This window comes from Macaca thibetana, chromosome 1, assembly GCF_024542745.1.
Source record: "Macaca thibetana thibetana isolate TM-01 chromosome 1, ASM2454274v1, whole genome shotgun sequence".
NCBI lineage: Eukaryota > Metazoa > Chordata > Mammalia > Primates > Cercopithecidae > Macaca > Macaca thibetana.
The window spans coordinates 28,237,154-28,258,237 of NC_065578.1; the positions used below are offsets into that span (position 1 = coordinate 28,237,154).

Genomic DNA, 21,084 nt, shown 5'->3' on the forward strand with positions numbered 1-21,084 from the left:
AGGACAAGGATTTGACCCCAAGTATTCTGATTCTCAGACCTGTGCTTTTGCCTTAGCTCCACTTCAGTGGCCCGATAGCCCTTCTGAATGGCTATTTATGTGCAGATTTATAATGGCTGGCAACTGACATACTGTTTTTATCAACCACATGCACAAAGCATGAAATAAGATCCAACAGAATTTTAGGAAGACAAAGTCATAAAAGTAACGTGAGGTTGAGTGACTTCTCTAAGACCAAACAGCTAGTAAGAGGTTGAGCCTATATTTGACCAAACATAGATACTTGGGTCTGTATGGCACCAAAGCAGCTCTTTTTATAAGCCAAGATGCATATACGGTGGAGTGGAGAGAAACTCACATGAGTTTGGAATCAGAAGCCATGGATTCCAGTCCCGTTCCAATCACTTATTAGCGATATCTCTCTGGGCAAGTCCCCTGCCCTCTGGAAACAATGGTCTATGACCTACTCTTTACTGACAAGTGAAGATCCAAATGGACGTAAAAGTATTCTGAAAACTTCTTCCAAAAAATCATAATAGAAGAGTAAGAACTCAGGCAGGTCAGTCAGTCAGACATAGGTTTAAATTCTGACTTTGCCGCTGACTGGCTGTGTGACCTTGGACGAGTGATTTTACCTCTTCTGCCTCAGTTTTCATCTGCAAAATGGGGATAAATCAAGTAACTACCCCAAAACACTGTTGTGACAATTAAATGAGAGCATTCATTTAAACAAGCGATTGCCTGACACAATACTCGATCAATAAACATCAGCCATTCATACCCTGATAATTGCTTCTCGGGTCTTTAGCTACCTTCAAGTACGGTCTTTCTGAGCTACCCAAAGCGCCCTGGGCTTCGGCTTCGTCTTGCTATTCTCTGCCCCCTTCCTCGGACCCTGTCCCTCTCTTCCCAGTCGACAGCTCGTCTTAAAGCCCTCCAGAAACCCCAGTCCCCTTCCCCGGTTTCGGCGCTGTCTCTTACTCGACGACCTTGGCCGGATCCCCGTGGTGCCCATAGACAAGCGCCCGGACCCGGGCAGGCTCGGCGGATGCAGAGTAGGAGGAGGCGGCAGGTCCGTGACAGCCAGAAGCTGGGAGCAGCCTCCGCCACTGCCGGGCGGCGGTTCGCACCCGCCACAGCGTGCTGCAGACCCACATGCTGCCTCCAACCAACACAGAGCCTGACGCCCCCGGCTACGTCATCTTCCAGCGACTGCGCGCCTGCGCCCCGCCCCGCCCCGCTGGGTGACCACTCCCGAAAGCTCCCTTTGAAGGGCGTTTCCTTCCTCCGCTGCGCACGTGGTGGCGCCTCGCTAGAGTGCGTGTGTGTCCGGGGGTGCGGAGCTTGCGAGGCCGCCAAAGCTGCTCTCTCAACAAGGAGAGTCTGGGGCTGGCCCATAGCCGTGCAGTTTGGTGTTTGATTTGGAGGAAATCATTTACTCTCCCTGGCCTCAGTTTACCCTTCTCCACATAATATATTGAGTGCTCACCGAGCCAGGCTCTTTAAGCTATTATCTAATTTAATCTCCACTACCATGTAACGGCATAGGGAGGCAAAGCTTACTTCCCTACACTGAGGAGAGTACAGGAAATCTGCTGTGGAGGCAGGAATACGGGGCTTGGAGTTAGAAAACTTAGGTTCAAATCCTAGCCCTGCCACTTCCTAGCTTGGCCACCATGGGCAAGTGAAACTCTGAACGCATTGTAAAAAACTCTGTTCAGATATGAGACGGGAATCACAAGGAGAAGGGCCCCCTCTCAAAATGCTCACAGTGTAGAAAGGGATTAAGTGGAACACTGGAAAATGCTTGTAAAAAGGTGTAGCCCCATGAAGGATCTAGTCTCATTTTTGGTGTAGGGAAGACATGAACATTACTAAAACCCCAGATGAGCTGTGGCTCATGCCAGAGTGCAATGCTGTAGTCTGAAGAGAGGTGCTCTGGGATGGAGTGGGGTGGGGTGGGGGCTCATGGAGGAGGTGCTGTTGGAGCCAGCCCTGTGATTCAAAATCTTCTGTGTGCATAAAAATAATCCGAGGTCCCATCTTAGACCTACTGAATTAGAATCTTGCGGATGGGGGTTCCAGGAATCTACATCCTTACAAGCTCCCAAGAATATTCTGATGCAGGTGTCCCAGGAAACAGGTTTTAAGATACTGAGCCAGGGCTTTGAAGGATAAGGAAGAGTTCCTTTCTCTGGATTTTATTGACTTGAAGCTTGCCATCGCCAAGCCTTTCCTCTGAGGAAGAGAGCACAGCAAAGTGCTGTGAGCTAGATTCGGACAAACCTGGCTTTGTGTCCTAGCTCTGTCATTTTCCAGTCATTTGATTTCTGACAAGTCACCAGGCCTCTGTGTCTTCATTTCCTTATTTTTAAAATGGAAGGAATACTAGTTATCTGTTTCAAGATAGTTGTGCGGGTCAAGTGAGATATTATCCACTTGAAGCATTTCGTACAATGCTTGGCACATGGAAGCATTTGATAAATATTATTGGGGGTTATTGTGATTAAATGAGAAATATCACACATAAAACTCTCAGACTAGGGTCTGGCTCATAATTTGTGCTCACTAAATGTCTGTACTTGTTTTGATTATTAGAGAAAGTTGGTGTCCCATTGTGGGGGAAAGGCTTGGCCCCACATTTATGGGCACACACACGATGACCAGTCCTGCTTATCCTTTTCCCCAGTGACACATAGGCCTATTTGAGCTGGGAAGTACAACATAACCTTCTGTTGTAAGACTGCCTAGGTGACATTGAGATGTCGACATTCTCTTCTTCACCAAACTGGCTCCTCTGAATTTCTGGGGAGCCCAGTCAGGAAGCCTGAAGAATCATCCAGCAAGTCCTTCTCCTTGGGGCTGGACTGTAGCCTCCTATGCATCCCGATAGCCCTCACTTTTAGTCTAGGCCATCTGGGTTCTCGCAGGGGCATAGTTTGAGGACTATTGACTGAGGGGTTCAAGTCCAATTTCCTGGCCTTGCATTCAAGATTCTTTGCACTCTGACTCCCACGCTGTGTTTCCAGCTTCACCTTCTCCTGCTGGACCGTGCATAGCCTGTGATCCAGCTGCATTTGATACCCATCTTCCCCAGTGTGTCTCCTGCCTTTTTTCAGGCCACTCCTTCTGCCTGAAATGCTCTTCACTGCCTCGAAAACTCCAGGTTCAGATGTCATTTCTCTGATGTTTCACAACTCCCTAGGTCATCTGCTGCTGCCTTTGTGTTTTCTCTGGAGCTGTGTTATGGCCTTTAGTACATCGTCTCTTATTTATTCCCTGCTCCAGGCAAGAGTGGAGCCATGTCTGGTTTATCTCTATGACACCAGCACCTGATATGAGCCTGGCACAGGGTAGGTGTCATAAATATTCCATGAATTGCAGGTAATAGAATTTCCTCATGGCCTAGAACTGTCTGTGGTGCCATCTCCTTTTCCTTAGATTTGGGCTGGTCACTCTGGGCCAGGAATTTCCTTCTTTCAAGGATTATAGAAGTTTGTGGGTTTTTATTTTTTATTTTTGAGACAAGAGTTTCACTCTCGTCGCCCAGGCTGGAGTGCAGTGGGATGATCTTGGCTCACCGCAACCTCCGCCTCCCAGGTTCAAGCAGTTCTCCTGCCTCAGCCTCCCGAGTAGCTGGGATTACAGGTGCCCGCAAGTACGTCCGGTTAATTTTTGTATTTATTTATTTATTTTTTAGTAGAGACAGGGTTTCACCATGCTAGTCAGGCTGGTCTCAAATTCCTGACCTCGCCTCTGCCTCCCAAAATGCTGGGATTACAGGCATGAGCCACTGTGCCTGGCCGAAGTTTGTTGTCTTTTAAAAGTAAAGCAGAGTGTCCTCTTCTCATCTGTCTACCTGTTGCTTGTATTCTCTTTCTCCCTCCATTATAGTCTCTGCCGTTTTCCCCTGCGCAAAGAGCAAAGGAATGTGGAATCAGTCAGCTCTGGGTTCAAACCTGGGGCCCACCCTCCTTTTACTAGCTGTGTGATCTTGGGCAAGTGTCATACGCTCTCTGAACCTCAGTTTCCACACCTGTAAAATGAGATCACTGGTAAAACTGTTATGAGGCTTCCTCAAGAGTCCTCTGCAAACAGCACCCTTGGTTGTTTCTTCTGTTCACTGGTTTTCTCTCCTTGAGTTTCCTTTTCTGGATGGGCCCCTCTGGCTCCTCTCTGCTCCAGCATCTTTATATCTTAGTTTCTTCCCTAAGGTTTCCCCTTGATTTCTTCTTGCTTCTGCCTCCCTCTCCCTATTTAATTATCTGTGTCCGATTCTTGCCTGCTCTGTGTCTTTTGGTCCCTTTCCTAATTCAGCGTGGAGCTCATCAGCTCTCACAAGAGAGGAGACTAAGAGCCCAGGAACTCTCAGCTCAACTCTACCTCCTCCATCCCCAGGGCAGCTTCAAGGTGTGCCCATCTCAGCATGAAGCCAGCTAGGAGAGGGGTCAGGGCACAGGGAGGGCCTCCATATACCTTGAACTCCTATGCTCTGTTCAGTGTCACTGCCCAGGGGTCAAACCCATCTGCCCATGACTTTCCCTACTTCAGCAGTCTTTCTAGCTGGAGCTGTTAAAACAAAACAAAACAAAACAAAACCCAGAGATCAGAACTTATTACTCCTTACTACTCTTCTGCTTAATTACTCCACTTCAGTGGCCACTCGTTGCTCTTAGGGTTGAACCTCAAGCCCCTTCCTTGCTCATAGTTTCTTGCCTGACCTACAGACCCTGCTGACTTATTCAGCTGCACCTGGCTCCCTTCTGCCCCCGACTCACTCCATGCCAGCTGCCTGGCTTCCTTGCAGCTGCTTGTACCCACCAGCTTCTGCCTTTGCACAGGCCCCTCTGACTGCAATGTTCCTCCCCACTGATTTGCATGAGGTTATCTCCTTCTCATACTTCAGGTCTCAGTTCAAATGGCACCATGTCACTTGTACAGCAAAGCACTCTTGGACCACTTATTTAAAGGAGATGCCCCTTCCCTATCTATCAGTATACTCCCTCGTTTCCTTTAGCATGCATATATTAGATGGTAATGATATATTTATGTACATGTTTGCTGTTGGGCTCTCCCACTAGAATGTAAGCTTCATGAAGGCTAGGACCATTTGCTTTTCATTCATTCCATCCATTCAGTATTTACTGAGCATCAGTTACATGCCAGAGGCTGGGCGCAGTGGCTCATGCCTGTAATCCCAGCACTTTGGGAGGCGGAGGCAGGTGGATCACCTGAGGTCGGGAGTTCCAGACCAGCCTGGCCAACATGGTGAAACCCTGTCGCTACTAAAAATACAAAAATTAGCTAGGCGTGGTGGTGGCTGCCTGTAATCCCAGTTACTTGCGAGGCTGAGGCAGGAGAATCGTTTGAGTCTGGGAGACGGAGGTTGCAGTGAGCCAAGACCGCGCCATTGCACTCCAGCCTGGGCAACAAGAGTGAAACTCCATCTCGAAATAAAATAAAATAAAATAAAAAAATGCCAGATACTGGGCACTGAAATACAAGATGAGTCCTTCCCCAAGGGAGCTTATTTCTAGAGGTGGAGACAGATAATGTATTCATCATATAGCCCATGCTCTGTTTGAGATTGCAACAATTCCCCTTCCCTTCCCTGTCCCCCCACCACTCTCAAATTTCCTGGTATATGAGACCGTGATAAGGGACATACACCAGAGGGTTTGCTTTTTTTTTTTTTTTTTTTTTTTTTTTAGTTGTTTACTCTTCTTGTTTTCCCACTGGAATGTAAGATCCATGAGAGTAGGGAATTTTTGTCTCTTTTATATCTCTACCGTAGCCTATAGTAATTGTAGAATAAATGAATAGACCCTAGTAAATATTTGTTGAATGAATAGGTGTCTGGATGGGAGGCAGGTCTCAGCCCCTATTTAATTCAAACCAAACAACCTTGATTCAAATCTTGGTGCTGCCAAATCCTGTTGCATAACAGTATCTATGCAATATAATTGTTGCATACCTAATATATGATGATTAAATGAGTCCACGTGGGTAAAACACATAGAAGGTACCCGGTCTTACATAGTAATGAGCAACGAGTTTGCTGATCACAGTTCAAGGGCTTGTTCTGGGTAGAGGCCCAAATATATTTAACCTGTGTAGCCTGAGGATAGAGTAGGACCAGTGAGGGTTAGTGAGGGTGGTAGACTTGCACGTCGTGAAACGATAAACTTTCTAAAAGCCGGCGTTTCCAAAGCCCCAACCACCGCTCTTGGCAGGTGATGAGCGAGCGCCCTGTTCCTGGAGGTATGTAGAACACGCATTTGAAGGCGCCAAGGTAGAAGGGATTCAGGCATCGGATGGGACAGAGGCCGGGTGTCCCTGGGTCACTATCCCTGAGAGCGCTGTACGGGAGCTAGGCGTGGGCCATGAGCGTGCTCGCCTGGCAGTGTTGGTGCCCGGTCCGTGGAGAGGTCCGTGGGCGTCCAGGCCCAGCCTCTGGGCCTCATGGCCGGGAGGATGCGGGAGCGGGGGAGGGGCGCGCCGGGGCTAGCGAGCGGCCGGACCCGCCTGCAGCACCCGCCGCGGCCAGCAGGGAGCGCCGCGAGACCGCCGAACCCGCGGCCGGGCCTGACGTCAGCGCCCCGCTTGCTCCGGCTCCCGCTCTGGACTCGGCGCCAGTCCCGCTCCGCGCCGCGCCGCTCCGCTCCAGCTAGGGCTCCGGCTCGCCTCTGGCTGGGCTCGGGCTCCGGCGGCGGCGTCCCCCGCGCCGGGCCCCGGGACGGGCGGCGGCGCTCCAACCATGGCCAGTGCCCAGGCGCTCGTGCTGGCGCTCACCTTCCAGCTCTGCGCGCCGGAGACCGAGACTCCGGCAGGTAAGCGCGCGGCGGCCGGACCGAGCCTGCCCCGCCGAGCCTCGGGGCCCGTGGCGTAGCTCGGAAGAAAGTGTGAGTGTTGAGTGACCAGGCGTTACGAGCGTGCTCCCGGTGTGTGTCTGAGCGTAGGATGGGCGATTGTGTGCCCGGGGTGTTGCGTGACTGCGAATGTTGTGTGTCCCTGAGTTCTGTGCGCAAGAAAAGGTGATGTGTGTCTGCGAGTATGTTGGGGGTGAATGTTGTGTGCATCGAGGCATTGGGTGTGCGCTGAGTGTCTTGTGGGTCTGCCAGTGTGTAGTGTTTGTGTGGCCAAGTGGGTTGTGTGTGTATCTGAGTTTGGTTGTGTTGCGGGAGTTGTATCTGCTAATGTGTTGCATTTGTTTGTATTTTGCATGCAGTGGCTGGGAGTGCTGTTTGTTTTGTGTCTGAGAATGGGTTGTGTGTTTGTGTTATGCCTGTGGCCGGGGGTGCTCTCTGGATCCCGCCTGAGTGTGGATCCGGGAACCCGTGTGTGGCGTGTGTGCTTTTGAGATCCGTGTACATGTGTGAAGGCGTGGGAACGGGTCCGGAACGTGTGTGTCCGTGCGCTGTGTACGTGCGGGGAGTGCCTGGGATATGTGGTGTGTGCCGCCGGGGGCCGCGTGGGTCCGAGTGAATGCCAAGTGTGCCGGGAATGCGTGTGTGGGAGCGAGTCTGGAGCGGATGTGAGTGTGTGCGAATGTGTTCGTGTGTGCTGGCTGCGCGTCCAGGAATGTTGCGAGTGTGGAGCACGCCTGGGCCGCGGCTGCGAGTGTGCCCTGGGCCCGGGGCCGCCCGAGGGGGCGGTGGCAGGACGTGTGTGCGCGCGTGTGCGTGTGCGCGCGTGTGGCGCGCTGGGCCGGAACAAGTTGTCGCGGCGGCGCCCCCTGGGCAGCCCGGGTCGGGCAGGGCCCGAGGCTCAGGGGAGGACCGGGCCCCGCAGCCGCCGCCTCGGGCATGTCGGACTGTTTGTTGTTTCGCAAGTTCCGCGCGGCGCTGGCGGGCTGCTGATCCGAGGCGGCGCCTGGGCTGCGGGGCGCCGGGGCTAGCGGGGGCCCGGCGAGGGGCCGGCGGGCGGAGAGGGGAGGGCTGGGCCGGCGGGCGCTCCTGCGGTGGCCCGGCTGCGGCTGCGCCCCGGGCGGCCGGGCGGGGGCTGTCCCCGGGCTGGGCTGCGACGTCGGGGCGCGGGCAGGGCCTGGCTCGCTGTCGGGGGACGGCGCCCCCTCCCTTGGCGCGCTGGGGACGCCCGGGCCTCCCGGGACACTCCCTCGGTGGAGCCCGCAACTTTGGGCGGCCTCCCGGCCGGCCGGGACCGCCAGGTGTGTGCGTGAGTGAATGTGAGTGTGAGCGTGTGGCTCCGCGCTTGTCTGCTGTGTGGTCGCGTTCTCCGGGTGTGTTTCGGAGTCTGGTGTCTTTTGGTGTGCGTGCGCGTGTGTGTTAGCGCAGCTGAATGTATGTATACGGAGCCTGTGTTTGTGTGTCCGTGTGCTCGTCGGAGTGTGGACGGTGTTTCGGTGTGTGTGCGTGTGCGTGTCCTGCATCCCACCCTGAGGCCTGGGATCCTAGATCACGGCTCCTTCCCGCGGAGTTTCGGGGCCCTGCTCCCGGTGACCTCCCCCACCCTCGCCACCGGTGGAGCTGCTCCGCGGGCTGCGGGTAGCCGGGAGACGCCCGGGGCGGGATCCGAGCCGAGACACGTGCCGGAGCGGAGCCGCCTCCTCGCGGTCGCCAGCCGCAGACAACTGACCTCCCCGGGATCGCGTTCGCGGCCCTAATGCCGCCTCCGGTGTCTTGGGCCGGAACTCCAGTGGCTGCCGCGTAGTGGCCAGCGCTTGGGCCTCGCCCTGCAGCTCTCCGGGGCCACAGGGCAAAGCTTTAGCTTTGACCTCCCCCGTGCCAGAAAGGACGCCCAAGGCGACCTCCCTCCTCATCCTCCCCAACTTCTCTCCCTGTCCTGCAGCAACTTTGCCTTCCCCTCCCACCGTGAGATCAAACCCAAGGGGTACTGTATGCGCCCCACCCCGGCTCCTACCACCGTCGCTTTGGTTTCAAGAACACTCACAAGCCCCAAGCCCTGCCAACAGGAGGACTGTCAGGAACTGAAGTTTGGGAGTGAGGCCTAGAGCAGGTTACTCCCATTCTTGATGCCTCAGTTTCCTTCTCTGCCTCATAGCCTTCATGATAATGGTGTATGGCACTTTTGGTAGATAGCAAGTACCTTGTAAAGTAAGGCTATGTCTGTGAGTGCCAGGGAACAAAAAATGGATTTGAGAGTTGTTATAAAGCCCCAGAGGCTGTGATTTAAAGCTGGGGGATCTGGGGTTCAAATTCTGCCTCTGCTACTTGCTGTCCATGTGACCTCTGGCAAATCACTTCATTTCTAAAGTTCCTGGCCCCCTTTGTTACTCTTAGAGATGAACTCAGAAGCCCAAGTAGAATAAATGTGATATCCCCTTGTCTCCAGTCTGGACAGAGTCAGCCCAGCTCCCTGAATGCCCGAGGAGCTTCCGGGTAGGGGTGGTGTGTCATGCCTTCTCAGCCTTGCAAACCTGGTAGTTATTTATTCTGCTGTGTTCTCACTATTTTGTCCTTTTGGTGGCAGGAGTTGTGGACGGCAGGAATGAGGGAGCGGCTGCCCAGTGGTTTCAGGTTAGGCAATAAAGGCTTGTCTGGGCATTCCTCCATTTTACCTGGGGCTGGGGGAGGGGACTTAGCAGGAAGCAGTGACAGTGGCCAGGGTGGGGACGCTGAGCTCCTGGACAGCCTGCTGCCCAGCTCTGGTGTCAGAAAAAACCCTAGGACAAGCATCATGCTTGATGGAGACAGGCCACCATCCTTCCATGATTTTCATCAGCTAAGCTGGGTGTGTGGGGTGGCCTTCCCCATGCAGGGCTGGGTTAGCCAGAGTTGCAGGGGGTGCCTTATGCTCCTCTTTCCTCCCGCTGCCCCCTTTTCTCCTTCTAGTCGCCCTCCTGCATACTGGAATGTCCTGTCTGCCCTCTCAGAGATTCTTTAATCTGTCTCCTTCTGTCCATCTTCAGCTATCTTTCACCTGCAGGAAGGCTCCAGCCTCCTCCTTCCCTCCTTCCCTCATGGTGCCAGGGATCTTCGTACAACACATTTTAACTCAAAGGGTTTAAAACCCTTTGAAGGCTCCCCATTGCCTTCAGGGTGAAGTCCTTATCCCTTGGCCCTGTTGCTGACTCTGGCGCCTGCCCGCCTGTCCAGCTGCATCTTGTTTTGTGTCACTTCCCCTTGCATCCTATGATCTGGCCAGCCTGACCTTCTTCCCAAAGACTCAAATGCCCACAGCCTGCCGTCTTCTCTCTGGGCCTTTGGGCAAGCTGTGCTTTCTCTGCAGAACTTTCTTTTTTTTTTTTTTTTTTTTTGAGACGGAGTCTCTGCCGCCCGGGCTGGAGTGCAGTGGCCGGATCTCAGCTCACTGCAAGCTCCGCCTCCCGGGTTCACGCCATTCTCCGGCCTCAGCCTCCCGAGTAGCTGGGACTACAGGCGCCCGCCACCTCGCCCGGCTAGTTTTTTGTGTTTTTTAGTAGAGACGGGGTTTCACCGTGTTAGCCAGGATGGTCTCGATCTCCTGACCTCGTGATCCGCCCGTCTCGGCCTCCCAAAGTGCTGGGATTACAGGCTTGAGCCACCGCGCCCGGCCTTCTCTGCAGAACTTTCTAACTCTAGCTCTTCGCTGGTGAACTCCTGCAACCTGATCGGCTCTCAGCTCTATTTTATTTTATTTTATTTTTTATTTTTTATTTTTTGAGACGGAGTCTCGCTCTGTCGCCCAGGCTGGAGTACAGTGGCCGGATCTCAGCTCACTGCAAGCTCCGCCTCCCGGGTTTAGCCATTCTCCTGCCTCAGCCTCCCGAGTAGCTGGGACTACAGGCGCTCGCCACCTCGCCCGGCTAGTTTTTTGTATTTTTAGTAGAGACGGGGTTTCACCGTGTTAGCCAGGATGGTCTCGATCTCCTGACCTCGTGATTCGCCCGTCTCGGCCTCCCAAAATGCTGGGATTACAGGCTTGAGCCACCGCGCCCGGCCGGCTCTCAGCTCTAATCATCATCCACTCCCTGAAGCCTTCCTTGGTGATGCCCTGTCCTAGCCTAGGAAGTGGGGGGTGGGGGTCATAGGATTTGTACATAGCATTGTAATTGTTGTAATTACAGTTATTAGTGCTGTCTCCCTTACAGACCGAGAGCTGAGGGCAGAGACTGGGTTTTTAGTCTACTTCTGAATCCTCAGTGCCAGGTACAAGGCCTGGCCCACCGGGTCTGAATAAATATATATGGCCTGAAAGAATAGTTCAAGGGAGTCAAGTTCAGAGGTGGAGATGCCAGATGGGGGCGCACTGATTCCACTGAAGGTAGAGATTGAAGAATGAGGTTTTCCCTCCAGGAATCTGGAAAATTCCTGGAGGGTGGGGGATGGTGTTATGTTGTGAAAAGGCCATGTTGAGAGTGTCATCTGGGAGCTTTGAGTTGGGGAGGTTAAGTCCCTGGCAAGAGACTGAAGGGAATGGGCCTCTTGCCTGCCAGCCCCTCCCCCAAGCTCCAGCCCCACCCCTGGCAGCTGGCAGGGCCTTTCCAGTCCCCAGTCTCAGCCTTTTGTGAGGGGACCTGGCAGTTGGTGAGGCATTGAGTCTCAACGGTCTGTATGAGTGGCTGAGGAGGAGGGAGGGACCCCGCAGGGCCCTGTGTTAGGAGTGGGAGGGGAGCTTCCTGGAAGACCCTCCCTCAGTCCTCAGTCCTCAGTCCTAGATCTTAGGGTGGGCAGGTGGTGTCACAGCCTCTGTTCTGACCGCTTGTGCACTGGAGGGAAGGGAGAACTGGGTCCCGTGGTGGTCCTGGCAGATGGGGTTGGCGAGGCTGGCTGAGGTGTGTGCAGATGTGACTCAGCATCTGGGCAGTCAGAGTAGGTGGTGTGTAGGGATTGTAACTAGGGGCATGGACACATGTGACCTGTTAGGGTGTCTAGTCGTCTGGTTATCGTGGTGTGGCAGGATCTGAGTTTGGAGGAGGGAGGTAACCAGTTGCTTTGACCCCTGGGGAGCCTGGTGCTGAGGGTGTTTGGCTATTCAAGTATCACATTCCTGGAGTTGGGTGCAGAGCCATGTGGATGGGTGGTGTCTTGGTATCTAGGTGTGGGCATCCCAGTGCCCTCATGTGGGAGGATCAGGGTGTGCAGACAGAGGCTATCCCAGCATCCCTGGGTCTGGAGGTGGGTGTATCCATGTGTCTGGGAGTCCTCAGGTTAGTGGGTATTTAAGTGGGGAGTGTCTCTGTGTTGTGTCCAGGTATGGGGCTGGCCAAGTGCCTGAGTGTCCAGTTGAAGGGATCCCCAAGTGTCTGGGTATCTGAGGGTGGGGGTGTCTGCGTATGAAGCAACAGGGACCCAGTCATTGAAGTATCAAGGTATTAGTGAGTCTGGGTGTGGGGTGCCGTGTATCTATTTTTTTTTTTTTCTTCTTAGTTTTTCTTTTTTTTTTTTGAGATGGAGTCTTACTCTGTCGCCCAGGCTGGAGTGCAGTGGCGTGATCTTGGCTCATTGCAACCTCTGTCTCATGGGTTCAAGTGATTCTCCTGCCTCAGCCTCTTGAGTAGCTGGGATTACAGGCGCACACCACCACGCCTGGCTAATCTTTGTATTTTTAGTAGAGACTGGGTTTCACCATGTTGGTCAGGCTGGTCTTGAACTTCTGACCTTGTGATCTGCCTGCCTTGGCCTTCCAAAGTGCTGGGATTACAGGCATGAACCACCGCACACAGCCTTTTCTTCTTTTCTTTTTGAGATGGAGTCTGGCTTTGTCACCCAGGCAGGAGTGCAGTGGCACGATCTTGGCTCACTGCAATCTTTGCCTCCTGGGTTCAAGCGATTCTCCTGCCTCAGCCTCCCGAGTAGCTGGGATTACAGGCATCTGCCACCATGCCTGGCTAAATTTCGTATTTTTAGTAGACATGCGGTTTCACCATGTTGGCCAGGCTGGTCTCAAAATCCTGACTTCAGGTGATCCACCTCCTTCGGCTTCCCAAAGTGCTAGGATTACAGGTGTGAGCCACTGCGCCTGGCCTCATGTGTCTATTTGTATGTTTAGTTGTGGAGGTGCCCTTGTGACCTGTGGTGGTGTGTCTGTGTATCCGAGATGTGTCCATGAGGGGTGTGGACATGTTGGGTGGGAATGTCCTGGTGGCTGTACCCAACTCAACCTCTGGTGGCCCCTTCCCTGGGACTTGCCCTCTGATCGCTCTTCAGACTCCAAAGCCACAAGCCTCAGAAGGGGCCCCGATAGTTCTGTTTTTCAGCAGTCAGCCTAGAGCTGTATTATCCAATAGAACTTTCTGTGGTGATGGAAATTGTCCTCCACCTGTATTCTCCAATACAGTGGCTCCTGAGTCATGTATGGCTATATATTTAAATTAATTAAAGCAAAAATTCAGTCCCTCAGTTGCACTAGTCAGATTTCAAGTCCTCAGGAGTCACATGTTGCTAGTGGCTCTCATTGTACTGGTTAATGCAGGCAGAGGACATTTCCATCCTCTCAGAAGGTTCTGCAGACGGCGCTGGTGTAGAGGCATGAGGTGGCCTGCAGCACCTTTAGTGAGGCCTGGGCATCTCTGGGAAGGGAATTGGGCTGGATGGACCATGATTCAGTGGCTGTTGACGAAGGTTTTGTTCAATCCAGGCTTCTTCTCTGTAGCCTTATTAGATCTTGCCTGGACTATTGCAGTAGCCTGGTAGCCTTCTTGGCCTCTACTCTGCCTGCCATCATGCTCTTGATTTCTTTTTTTTTTTGAGATGGAGTCTCACCCTGTCACCCAGGCTGGAGTGCAGTGGCACCATCTTGGCGCACTGCAACCTCCGCCTCCTGGGTTCAAGCAAGTCTCCAGCCTCAGCCTCCCAAGTAGCTGGGACTACAGGCACGTGCCACCACGCCAGGCTAATTTTTTGTATTTTTAGTAGAGACAGGGTTTCACTGTGTTAGCCAGGATGGTCTCGATCTCCTGACCTCGTGACCCGCCTGCCTCAGCCTCCCAAAGTGCTGGGATTATAGGCGTGAGCCACCACACCCGGCCCAGCCTTTCGGTTTCTAATGCTTCCACCACCCTGTGGCCAGAATAAGCTTCTAAGGCAGGCGTAGGATGCTGTCACTCCTTTGTCTCAAGCTGAAGGCTCCCCTGAACTCGGGACAAAACCCAAACGCTAGCATAGCAGATGAGGCCCTGCGTGACCAGCCGTTTCTTTCTGAAGCAGCTTCACACGATGCTTTTCTTCCCTGACCCCACTCCTGCCTATCCGCTGTCTGCTCCAAATCACCAGGTGAATTGCGGATCCAGGAGCCTGCCATGCCGGTTCACACCTCCCTACCTTTGCATACACTGTGCTCTTCCCCACTTCTCACCTCGTGGTGGGGGTGGGGGATCTACCAACTTGTTCAGCCTTCACAGTTCAGCTCCATTGCCACTGATGCAGTGAAGCCTTCCTAGCCCTCTCCCAGTGCAGTTGGTCTAATTCCTCCCATACTGGACGTCTGACAATGTGCTGCAGTTTTCCATCTCCTTTTTCCCCCTAGGCTGGGATGCCCTGGGGGCTGAGCTGTGTCTTTGTCATCTGTGGTCCCCAGGGCCTATACATGGCAGATGCACACTAAGTGACTGCATCTCGATGCCTCTGGGTGCACAGGGAAGACTTGGAGGGGTGAAGGCAGGAGCTGGGGTTCTGCAGCGCAGCCTCCTCCTCTGGCTCTGGGTTGGGGGCTGCCGTTGCCTGCAGAATGACTGTGGGAGGACCCCTGAGGGGGACAGCTCAGAAGATGCTGCTTCCAGATGACGCAGGAGGTCTTGGGCAGATTCCCAGGATGCAAACCACAGGACCTTGTGATGACTCAGAAGGGACAAGGAGAAAGGGGGCTTGGAGGGCCGCTGAGGTTTGGGAGTTTGAGGGCAGGAGCTGGGGAGGAAGATTGAGATGGGGCTGTTAGGAAGGGGCTGTGCTGAGGATATTTGACAGGGCAAGATAAAGCTGGGGCTGGGTGACAGCTGGGGCCTGGGGGACCACTGGGGGATAGAAGATAACTGGTGGGAAAGATATACCTGGGGGATGGGACAGCTGACAGTGAAGGGACAGGCAGTATTGGGGGAACAACTGAGGGTTGGGGGACAGGTAGATGATAGAACAGGGAGATATGGGACAGCTGGGATAAGAGGTGACAACTGGGAGGTATCAGAAACCTAGTGGATAGGACAGGTGAGTCTCAGCTGAGAGTGGGAAATGCATTGCTCAGAATGTGTATGTATGTGTGTTTACATGAGCGTACATGTGGACTTGCAGCTGTACATGTGCGGCTGTGCATGTGGCATGTCAATATGTGTTTGTCTAGCGTGTGGTGGTTAAGAGCATAGGTTCAGGGCCAAGACCATCTGGGTTCTAATCCTGGGCCCACCACCTCTAGCTGTGTGATACTTTGGCAAGTTACTGACCTCTCTGGGCCCTTAGTGTTCTCATTTGTGGAATGGGGATAGTAATAGAACACACTGCATGCGTTTGTCATGAGGATATGTTTTATGGTTATGATTATGTAGGTTAGAACAGGTCCTGCACATAGTAAGCACTGTGTAAGTGTTCACTGTTATGATGTATGTATGTGCATGCGTGGGGGCATCCTGTGTGCCCAGAAAAGTCTGTTCTTGGTTTCTGATGAAGTCCAGGCCTGGGAGGGAGTAATAGAGGTGGGGATGGGGGTGGTGGTTGGGGAGTGACTAGCCAGGTTGATTGATTCTGGCTCTTCTCTGACATCCTAACCTCTTGTTGGTCCTACTTCCTGCCCACCCTGTCCCAGGGCCTAATCCCATAGGTCTTTCTTTCTATTTCTCCTCTGTGGTGCCCTGGGCTGGGGGCCAGGGGCTGTACTTTAATTGTCCAAAAGCTTTACCAGCAGAATTTGAATTCGTTGTTTTCCTGCTAGCATGCTGGGGCTCTGCTTAGTTATAATACCTGGACCATGTACTCGATTCTAGACGGCCTATCCTGTGGTTGGCAGTGGCTTCATCCTTTACCCTTGGAGAGTCACTGGGGTGGAAGATGTTGGAGGGAGGAGGACAAGCCAGATGAGATTTTGGCCCCCAACTTGTGGGGTGAGCCAGCGTGGCCGGGCAGAGCTGTAGGTAGAGGGTTTTCCAGGGATCTGAGCTCCCCTCTCCGCATCGCGACCCTCCCACCAACACTGTTGCGGTGTGCCAGGCTCTGGACTGCTCTGGATATGTGCTATCTGGAGTTCCTGGGTCCAGCCTCCTCGCACTGCCCTGTGTCTCAGCCCCCTACTTCGCTGGGATTGCTGCATTGCATTGAGGATGTGAGTTCTCCTGAGTTTCTGCATGCTCTGCCTCTGCATTGTCCATTGGACTGTGCCTCCATGCTGCCGTGGTCCTGCCGTGTGTGTGTCTTTCCTGCTCTCTTGCATATTGTGTCACTCTGCTGGATGTCAGTGTTGCATTGGGAAGGTGGATTCTTCTGAGTTTCTGGGTGGAGCCCCTCACACTGCACCACTGTCTGAGATCAACACGTGGTTTTCTGTGGCCACATTGCATGTTTGTATCATAGAGCATTTATATTTTGTACCTCAGTACCTCACTGGTGCTTGGTCATGTGGACTCTTTTGGGGTTTGGGCATAGCTCCTCGCATTGCAGCACTGCACTGTGCCAACAGATGGCATGCTACCACAACATTGCATCTTGGCATCACACGGCATCTCTGTACTGCACTGCACTATTGCATGGATGTCAGTATTGCATCAGGACTGTGAACTTTTCCTGAGTTTCTGGGCACCGCCCCTTTGCATTCCACGGTTGCATTGTACCAACAGTGCACTTCGCCCCACGTAGCACTTCTGTGCATGTGCACTGCTTTGCTGCACTGGATATGTGCTTCATGGCCCAACCCTTGCAATGCACCACTGCTGCTGAAATGCTGCCCCTGTGGTGTCCCGGCCTCGCACTGTCCTACCACCAAGGTATCTGTAGGCTGGTGTCCTTTTCCAGGTTTTTGTTGTCAGCCCTAGGTGAACAACATCTTTGCATTGAGTGTTCTTACTGCCCCGCGTTGCACATGACTCAGGGAGTCTATACCTATAGTACAGCTTGGGACCGCTTTCTTGGGCTTCAGGACTGGCTTGGGTTTGCACAGGCAGCACCACTGCACAGTATCTGACATTGCATTTGTGCACTGCACAGGATTACTGCCCAGGGCCTCTACCCTGCAATGAACCTGTTCACGCTTGGGTTGTGTGCACTCTACCGGACTGTAGGACCCAGAGCCCTTGCATTGAATCCATTGGTTCCACACAGCATCTTTTTTTTTTTTTTTTTTTTTTTTTTTTTAAAGATGGAGTCTCACTCTGTTGCTCAGGCCGGAGTGCAATGGAGCAATCTGGGCTCACTGCCACCTCCACCCCCTGGGTTCAAGTGATTCTCCTGCCTCCTCCCGAGTAGCTGGGATTACAGGCATGCGCCACCACACCCAGCTAATTTTTGTATTTTTACTAGAGACGAAGTTTCACCGTGTCGGCCAGGCTGGTCTCAAACTCCTGACCTCAAGTGATCCACCTGCCTTGGCCTCTCAAAGTGCTGGGATTACAGGCGTGAGCCACTGTGCCCAGCTTCACACACTATCTTAATTGTACTCCATTTTGTGCCACTTCCTACCCCTGCCTCGAGTCTGCACCTACTCTGTTCCTCGGGACTGTATTTATTGGGCTTATATTCTAGGCTGGGTTGCCGCACCCAGCAGTTTCTTCTGCACTCACTGCCCGTTTCCCATCCCTGTACCTCTCTGTTGTTCTGTGTGCCTGTGCTGCATGTCTATGCAGGGCACACGCCCTTCCCATGAGAATGCATGAAGCTTGAACTAGTAAGGCTTAAACTTACCATGCTGGCATTCCTCCATACACCTATCGTGTAGCACTGAGTGCCAGCCCAGTGTACCACTAAATGCACTGCAGTGGCACAGTGTGCCTTGTGCAGCTCTGGGTCATACCCATGATGGATGTGGCACTTCCGTGCTGCATCATGGCCCTGGCCAGTTCTGCCATGCTGTACCAGATGTCTGTAATGAGGCCTGCGCACACTGTATGCTCTGCTCCCTGCATTGTGTAACTGTATTCTGTCTCTACACCACGAAGTTGCTGCACTGCACCCTCAACACCTTGCACTGTGGCACTGCAGAGGCCTCTCTCCATGGACCTTTATCAAGTACAGATCTTCACACTGCTCGGGTTTGTGCACAGCCCCATGCCCCTCTACTCTGCAGTCTGTCTTCATATGACGCAGGGTGTCTGCAGGACAGATCTGTGAACTCTTTGCCCGCTGTACCACTGCACAACATAGTCCTCCATTCGGCCCTTTTCCTCTGTCTGTCTGGCATCCAGCCCTGGCCTGTGCCTTCCCCTCATACTGCCAGTGTGGCAGCTCTACTGCTAACTCTGGGATTTGCAGCACATATTGATCAGGGAGATGGGGAGTGGGCCTGGCATAAGATCCCCTGCTGTACTTGGTTTCCTTCCATTCTCAGTGGAGATGGCAAGATGTTGGCATTGTCAGGCTGTGTGTTTGGCTCTGTGGGTGGTGCTAGCTCAACTTTCCCTGTGGCCCAGCCCTGGGCGATCTTTCTGGTTGCAGCTATGGTGACTCCTGGGTGATTAGAAAATGGGCATACTGCTCTCAGCCCTGACTACAGTTAATGACCCATCGGTTCATCAGGGCTCTTTGGGCAGCTCTGGGAGCCTCGGCCTAGGTCTAGATGAGTTGACTTGGGCAAGGAGAGTAGCAAGGTGGGCTGGGCCAGGCCTCTGGGCTGGTGCCATGGTTCTAGAGCTGGGTGTGGTTGGTGAAGGTCAGACTAGCTGGGATCATGGGGTCAATAAGTCCAGGCACTGTTGGCTGTACATAGGACTTGGGATGGGGTTCAAACGCATGAGAGATGGTCCTTGACCTCAGGCAGGGAGGAGATAGGGATTAGACAGGCCTGAGATGAAGATGTAGTTGGGGTGGAGAACCCAGGATGGGGCTGGGTTAGGCAAGAAAGTCAGGGGTGAGGCCAGTGTTGGTTCCAGGCTTGGGTTGGGCTGCTGAGAATAAGGGTACAACCTTGGATGATGAAATAGTCCACTGTTGTTGTTGGGGTTGTATTTGAGTTTCCCCACCCACAACTGGGTGTGTACCTGGGCTCGGGTGAAATCCCAGCCCCTAAATTTGCAATCTGTTGGGAGAAGTTTTGCTTCTCCCGGGACCACTCTTGGGAATTGGATGTTCTATGGACAAACCAAAGGGCACAAAAGTTTCTGTTTGCCAGGGGTCTTCAGAAAATACTGGTTGCAGCTGCAGCCGCATTGGGCATGGAGTGCTGTTTCCTGTCTGGTGTGAGGCAAGTCTGGTGTGCAGTGCTTGTGGTGTTCACACTCACACACCCACACGTATGCACAACTCCCGTCTACCTTACTGCACACACCCACCTCCCCCTTAGGTGCAAGCTTACCACTAAATATGCCCTTGTACCTTTGCTTGTAAATGCACGTCTGTACCCCCGCGGCTTCACAGCGCCTGCCCAGGAGACCTCCCCTTTCTGACACCCATGCTCACCCTCACGCACCTCTGCCCCCGGATGACTTGCTCACGTGCACACTCACGCAACTGCAATCTGTCATCCGACCTTAGCAGTCCTATTCTCATTTTACAGGTGAGGAGGTAAGGATTCAGAGAGGGCAAGTCACCTGCCCAAGGTCACAGAGGGACCTAGAGGCTCAGCAGGAGTAAGATCCAGGTCTCCCGCCTGCCATTTGAATCCTTGAAACTCAGTACCAGGCTGTCCTGTCATCTCACAGCCATGAGTGCATGTGTACACACACATACGCACATGCACACCTGCACATGCACACCTGCATGTGGAAACATGCGTGTGGAGATGTAGAGCCCCTGCCACCAGGGAGACCCCTCCCACACTCTTCCAGAGGCAGCTCTGCCCCTTACATCACCCCATCCCGAGCCCAGCCGGATGTGGCTAAACCATCCCCCTGCCTTCCCAAATTGTGGCTGACGGTTGCTCAGGCAACCGCCTGCCAGATTGGGGAGATTAGCTGAGGAATGTAGCTGGGCCAGTTTGAGCTGAGGCTGGGGGAGCCCTTGGGGGTCTTGGGTTGATTCAATTCACCCTCTCAGGGAGGCCTCCGTAGATATGGGGTGCCCAGGGACAGGCTTTCTCTCCGTTCCCAGTCTAGCTGAGACCGCATCCCCAGGCTTGGCCCAGGCTGCAGAAAGGGAGTGTGTGTGAACACTGAGTGTGGGGCTCTGGGCATAGGTGCGTTGTGTGCTCTGCACCTCTCTGAGTGTGATGGGAGGGTGTGCTGTTTGCATCCTGGAAGGGGACTCGAGGCCCCTGTCCTCACCAGTTTCTGACATCTGACTCTGGACCCCTTGGTGGCTTGTTCCCAAGCTACCTCTGGATCCTGCTGTGCTCCCTGGAGACACCACCTGCCCTACTCGTGGCTTATAGGATATATCGTTTATCTCATCTGAATCCAGGCACTTTCCTACTCAGACACCTTCTGTGGCTCCTCAATGCAAAATGAGGCCCAGCTCCTCACCCTGGTGTTTAGGGTCCTCCATGTTTTGGCCTCAACCTCCCCTCCCTCCAGTCATAGCTCTCATGGCTTTAGCCAACTTGGGCTCCTCTCTGTGCCCTGGACAAACTGTGTTTATTCAGCGCCTTGCTTTGCTCCCCTGGGCCCTTTGCCACAAATGCCTTCCACCCATCTCTCCCCATCCTTCCTGGCTCTGCTTAGATGCCGCCTCTTCCAGGAGGCCTTCCCCCTCGACCTGACTCCCTCCCTGGACCCCCTCTTGTGGCCTTGAACCTTCTCTTATTCCCTCATTCCCTCTTCCTCACCCTCAGTGGGACTAGGAGGTCCCTGAGGGCAGGGCGGAGTCTTCATCATCCTTGTACCTCTGATAGTGCCAGCCTGGGACCTGCTTTGTACTGGCAGGGAACAAATCCCCCGTGAATGAAGCTGAATTAACACTTCCGGCCAGCAGAAGGGCGGGCCTTGTTTTGTTTTGTTTATGCCCAGTCTCCTGGAATAAAGATAGAGGGTTTAAGTCTGAGCTTCTGCACATCGTAGCTGTGTGGTCTTGAGTAAGCAACTGTATCTCTCTGAGTCTGTTTTAATCTGTAAATTAGGAA

At 53.4% G+C, this 21,084-nt stretch overlaps 2 protein-coding genes across 12 annotated transcripts in view; one reads left to right on the plus strand and one right to left on the minus strand.

Moving 5' to 3' along the window:
* The window catches only part of MECR (mitochondrial trans-2-enoyl-CoA reductase), a 38,352-nt gene extending 37,147 nt beyond the window's left edge, over positions 1-1,205 (minus strand). Inside the window, exon 1 of the mRNA XM_050795791.1 lies at positions 982-1,205. Coding sequence (XP_050651748.1) covers positions 982-1,157 — 176 coding nt within the window. The 5' untranslated portion in view covers positions 1,158-1,205. The remainder of the gene's footprint in view (positions 1-981) is intronic.
* A 5,511-nt stretch (positions 1,206-6,716) lies between these two features.
* Positions 6,717-21,084, plus strand: part of PTPRU (protein tyrosine phosphatase receptor type U) — a 91,242-nt gene continuing 76,874 nt past the window's right edge. For 7 of the 11 annotated variants that reach the window (XM_050794407.1, XM_050794436.1, XM_050794416.1 and 4 more), the window contains exon 1: positions 6,723-6,830. In XM_050794407.1, the coding sequence (XP_050650364.1) occupies positions 6,758-6,830 (73 nt within the window). In that variant the 5' untranslated portion in view covers positions 6,723-6,757. Of the gene's footprint in view, positions 6,831-21,084 lie in introns of all 11 variants that reach the window. The other 4 variants (XM_050794454.1, XM_050794483.1, XM_050794490.1 and 1 more) reach the window with 2 other exon arrangements.